Raw genomic sequence first — 6,000 nt, forward strand, 5'->3', positions numbered from 1 at the left:
ACAAAGGTTCCTCTTTCCCTCAAAGTAGCTTCTCCTCTCCCGCCTGCCAATCCCCACAAGCACACACACTTGGCTCTCCACTTTCCTCTTGTCCTGTGGGTGGTCTTCCAGCTGAATCTGTCCCACACTACCCTGGGGCCCTCGGGCCTGTAAGGTCCTGTGCCTCCTCACAACAGAATTCTATCAGATGGGTGCTAGCGATATGACAGGCCCTCAGTTGATAACTGTTCTTGATCTGTATCCCTGTTCTATGTCTCCAGGGTGTATTTCACCCCAGAGTACAGATAATACAGACTGTATCAGCAAGCTGTATTTCTCAGGAAAAAAATTTAATAATCAAAGATACTTCCAAGAAAAAATCTGCCACCCAAAAATGGAACCTATAAGGAAAAACAGCCAAAGCTTTCCCACCTTCTAAGATTAAATCTGTTGAACTTCTTGAAGTTCACAGATGCCAGGAATGTGATTCATTTTTTTATACCACATGACAGCCAAAGACAAAGACTGGGGATGGCCAGAGTTTTCTGGCCTAGATGCCAGGCAGCAATCACAGCTGAGAGTTAGTAGTCCCAGGGCTCGTTTTTATTGATGTCTTTATTCATATAATAGCTCATGGGTACACTGGGGCAGAGGGGAAGTGCAGTCTGGGCGAGACTAGTTGATGCTTTAGTTAGCTGCAAGACTGATTTACAGTCCAATTAAATTTCAGTGGTCATTTATGTCTCCTCATCAAATACGAGTTCAAAGCCTTGCCGTAAGTAATTTCCATAACCCACATTTCCCCATTCTAATATGCCATTGCTGTGCTTTTCATAGAATACTTCTTTTCCAGATGGTTAGGAATTTCATTCTTTATAGCATTTTAATTTCAGCGAATAAGCAAGAATCCAAATGCATTCTAAAATACATATTATTATACATCAATTTAAGAAATTGGCTGGGCACAGTGGCTCACACCTATAATCCAGCACTTTGGGAGTCTGAGGTGGGAGGATTTCTTGAGCCTAGGAGTTTGAGGCAAGCCAGGGCAATACAACAAGACCCCATCTCTACAAAAATAAAAATGAAAATTAAGCAGGCATGGTGGTGTGTGGTTGTAGTCCCAGCTACTCAGGAGGCTGAAGTGGGAGGATCGCTTGAGGCCAGGAATTCAAGGCTTCAGTGAGCTTTGATTACACCACTGCATTCCAAACTGGGCAACAGAGGGAGACCTTGTCTCAAAAAAAAAAAAAAAAAAAAAAAAAAAAAAAGAAAAGAAAAAACAAAAAGAAAAGAAAACAGAAAAGAAATAAAGAAACTGCAATTTTTTTCCCGGAGTTATTTTAGAAAGATTTTTTCTAAAGTAAAAGAAAAAGAAAAATCACATTATTTGATGTCCTAGAGTGCATTCTTATTTGGAAAACTTACAGATAGGCTTGAAACTAAGGGATGAAATCAAAAAATTTCTATTTGATAATCAAATATCTAAATCTAGAAAATTTGAATATTACCTATTGGCAATGATAATATTCAAAGATAATAGTATTCAAATATTAGATACTGTGTTTACATATGAAATCATCTTATTTTTTATTCATGTCTATTTTTCCCAGTTAATTTTAGATTCCTAGGAATATTTAAGAAACAAAGAATGATCTTATCTGAAGTTTTAAGTTTCCATTTACTCTAAATATTTAAGATAAATGAGTTCTTTCTCTATTTTTATGAATCCTATACACATCTGTCTGTTTCAATAAAATAAAGAATACTCATGTTTACTTCACAGGAGGAACTATTTGCATGTACTAAAATTGTTGCATATAAAATACAGGAGCACTCACTTAAAGGGAAAAAATACCCACGTGGAGAAAACATAACGGGATAATACACTATGCTTGGGAAAATAAGGCTTTTGCTGGGAATTGAATCCTAGTGTGTAGAAGTATTAGCTAACTCTCATTATAAACAAATTTTACCAGTTATTTCCTAAACAGACTCTTGTTTAATGAACAAATGCTTTGCTTATTAATTACACAAAATTTGGTCAAAGCATTAGAAAAGATGAAACAGTTTCGTCAGAGTGTGTTAAAAACTTGACTTTTAACCTTGACATTTAATGGACTGGACCACATGGGCCAAATTCCCTCTCCTTTGCAAAGGTATGGAGCTGGAAATGAACTTAGAGATCAGACTCAAGGGACCACAGCTTGCATTTAATAGTTTACCTTTAGCTGTGCTTTAGCTGTGCTTTTGGATGTATTAAGAACTTTTTAACTGCTTTATTAGACTGTTATCCCTTTTACTCTTTGATATGTGACATTTAAATATGCCTTGAATTTGAAACTGGTTGTTGTTATGTGTTGGGAACAAAATTATTTTTGATAGGAATACATTTTTGAATTACAAATGCAAGTTAATAGATAAATAATATCTGATTTATTATATTTTGAAATATTTCTATTTAAGCCTTACAAGTGACTTTTCAGTACAAACAAGATTCTCTGATTAGACTTTCTGATCACCATAGCAAATATTAATTGGACAATAATGGGAATGTATAATAAAGAGCTGTAAAGCAAAAATTTTTTAAAGAAATTGTGGTCTAAACATGCATGCCTCTCTATTTGCTGCCACAGTTTTCCAGAAAGTACTGTGCATTTGAATCATCATTCTTTATAGTGGCCACATAGCAGAAGTGGTTAAGTGTAAAGTTTTTCAGCATGAAGGGCGGGTATTGTGCAAAATTATAATTGCATCAAAATAATGAGAGATTGAAGAAAACTCTGATTTTCAAATGTCTATTTTTGAAGAGTAAAACTTAAACTCATTATTTTTCCTCCCAGAAGGATGCCTAAATCATGCTTGTCTTTCTCTTTAACAGATAATTCTGAAATAATCAGCAGAAACGGAATGGAATGCCAAGAATCTGCATTGAGAATAACTAAACATTGTTACTGTACATACTATCCTGTTTCCTCCTCAATAGAATTGCCACAAACTGCATGCTAAATAAAGATGTAGTTCTTCTGGACAGACCACAACTCTAAGAAGCTAGTGCTGCTATCTCATATATGAGTATTAAATATGGTATGCTTAGTATATTCCAACCTAAGATAGTTAACTACCTGAGACCAGCTGTGATGTTTAAAGACATAAAGGATAAAGTTTACTTTTAAAGGGTTTCTAAACATAGTTTCTGTCCTAGGAATATTGTCTTATCTCCATAACTATAGCTGATGCAGAAAGTCCAGCCACTTTACTCATTTCGATTCAGAATATTTCAAATTTAGCAATAAACAATTAGCATTAGTTAAAAAAGAAACATATTCCAAGGGCAGGTTCGATTGTAGCTGTAATTACTGTCATGCCATTTACCCACTGGATCAAAGGGTATGTTTCACTTCTTGACAATATAAATGCTGCAGCAAAGACGAGAGGTGAAGTAAAACCAATACCTGTCCTGCAGGTCTAAAATTTGAATGGAAATTCAAGCACAAGTACTGGGGACACATCAAAGTGTGGTGTTTGGTTTGCCTGGAGATGCCGCATTGAATCATGTGATTCTAGATTAACATTAAATAGATTGAAAAAGAAACTTTGCACGGTATGAGCTTCATACCCCACCAAACAAAGTCTTGAAGGTATTATTTTACAAGTATATTTTTAAAGTTGTTTTATAAGAGAGACTTTGTAGAAGTGCCTAGATTTTGCCAGACTTCATCCAGCTTGACAAGAATGAGAGGCCCATGCCAACAGTCTAATCTAAGAGATTAGTCTTTCAAACTCACCATCCGGTTGCCTGTTACAGAATAACTCTTCTTAACTAAAAACCTAGTCAAACAAGGAAGCTGTAGGTGAGGAGATCTGTATAATATTCTAATTTAAGTAAGTTTGAGTTTAGTCACTGCAAATTTGACTGTGACTTTAATCTAAATTACTATGTAAACAAAAAGTAGATAGTTTCACTTTTTAAAAAAAATCCATTACTGTTTTGCATTTCAAAAGTTGGATTAAAGGGTTGTAACTGACTACAGCATGGAAAAAATAGTTCTTTTAATTCTTTCACCTTAAAGCATATTTTATGTCTCAAAAGTATAAAAAACTTTAATACAAGTACATACATATTATATATACACATACATATATATACTATATATGGATGAAACATATTTTAATGTTGTTTACTTTTTTAAATACTTGGTTGATCTTCAAGGTAATAGCGATACAATTAAATTTTGTTCAGAAAGTTTGTTTTAAAGTTTATTTTAAGCACTATCGTACCAAATATTTCATATTTCACATTTTATATGTTGCACATAGCCTATACAGTACCTACATAGTTTTTAAATTATTGTTTAAAAAACAAAACAGCTGTTATAAATGAATATTATGTGTAATTGTTTCAAACATCCATTTTCTTTGTGAACATATTAGTGATTGAAGTATTTTGACTTTTGAGATTGAATGTAAAATATTTTAAATTTGGGATCATCACCTGTTCTGAAAACTAGATGCACCAACCATATCATTATTTGTTTGAGGAAAAAAAAGAAATCTGCATTTTAATTCATGTTGGTCAAAGTCGAATTACTATCTATTTATCTTGTATCGTAGATCTGATAACCCTATCTAAAAGAAAGTCACATGCTAAGTGTAATCTTACATAGTGCTTGTATCGTTGCATTTGTTTTAATTTGTGGAAAAGTATTGTATCTAACTTGTATTACTTTGGTAGTTTCATCTTTATGTATTATTGATATTTGTAATTTTCTCAACTATAACAATGTAGTTACGCTACAACTTGCCTAAAACGTTCAAACTTGTTTTCTTTTTTCTGTTTTCTTTCTCTGTTAATTCATTTAAACTCAATGAAAACATAGTATACATTACTAAAAGGTAAATTATGGGAATCACTGAAATATTTTTGTAGATTAATTGTAACATTGTCTTTCTTTTTTTCTTTTGTTTCATGATTTTGATTTTTAAAATTATTAGCACACAACTATTTTCAGCCCTTTAATAATGGAGCATCAAAAACATCACCTGTATCCCCAAGCAAATATAGAAGACTGTATTTTTTACTATGATATCCATTTTCCAGAATTGTGATTACAATATGCAAAGAGTCATAAATATGCCATTTACAATAAGGAGGAGGCAAGGCAAATGCATAGATGTACAAATATATGTACAACAGATTTTGCTTTTTATTTATTTATAATGTAATTTTATAGAATAATTCTGGGATTTGAGAGGATCTAAAACTATTTTTCTGTATAAATATTATTTGCCAAAAGTTTGTTTATATTCAGAAGTCTGACTATGATGAATAAATCTTAAATGCTTTGTTTAATTAAAAAACAAAAATCACCAATATCCAAGACATGAAGATATCAATTCAACAAATACTGTAGTTAAGAGACTAACTCTCCACTTGTATGGGAACTACATTTCACTCTTGGTTTTCAGGATATAACAGCACTTCACCGAAATATTCTTTCAGCCATACCACTGGTAACATTTCTACTAAATCTTTCTGTAACACTTAAAGAATTCCTTCATTCATTACCTTACAGTGTAAACAGAAGTCTAATTTGTATCAATACTATGTTTTGGTTGTAATATTCAGTTCACTCACCCAATGTACAACCAATGAAATAAAAGAAGCATTTAAAAGGATTGTATAGTCTTCCTTCTTTTTGTGTTGAGACAGATTGATAATTCGCCAAACAAAATGGTTTTCACCTTCACACATATAGTGTTTGTTAACTTCAAAGAAGACCAAACTCTGGTCTTCGAACGGGAGATTGGTAGTTTTTGCTTTTGGCTTTGGCTTTGGCTTGTTCACAGCAAGAAAAACAATTAAAAATGGTAATTTGAGAAGTTTGTTTAGTATTCTTTAAAATTAGAAGTAAAAATAAATCCCACCACTCAGCCGTCGTCTTCACATCTCTGATAATGAAAAGATATGGGATCAATGGCATCAGTAACTACATGGGCAACAAAATGTCAGTTTCATGA

The 6,000-nt window shown here is 32.9% G+C and overlaps 1 protein-coding gene across 5 annotated transcripts in view; it reads left to right on the top strand.

Annotated features, from left to right (window-relative positions):
* Positions 1-5,658, top strand: part of MBNL2 (muscleblind like splicing regulator 2) — a 171,332-nt gene extending 165,674 nt beyond the window's left edge. For all 5 annotated transcript variants that reach the window (XM_025364029.1, XM_025364026.1, XM_025364027.1 and 2 more), the window contains one exon: positions 2,861-5,658. In XM_025364029.1, coding sequence (XP_025219814.1) covers positions 2,861-2,988 — 128 coding nt within the window. In that variant the 3' untranslated portion in view covers positions 2,989-5,658. The remainder of the gene's footprint in view (positions 1-2,860) is intronic.
* The last annotated feature ends 342 nt before the right edge of the window (positions 5,659-6,000 follow it).

Source organism: Theropithecus gelada, chromosome 17 (assembly GCF_003255815.1).
Source record: "Theropithecus gelada isolate Dixy chromosome 17, Tgel_1.0, whole genome shotgun sequence".
In the NCBI taxonomy this organism is placed as follows: Eukaryota; Metazoa; Chordata; class Mammalia; order Primates; family Cercopithecidae; genus Theropithecus; species Theropithecus gelada.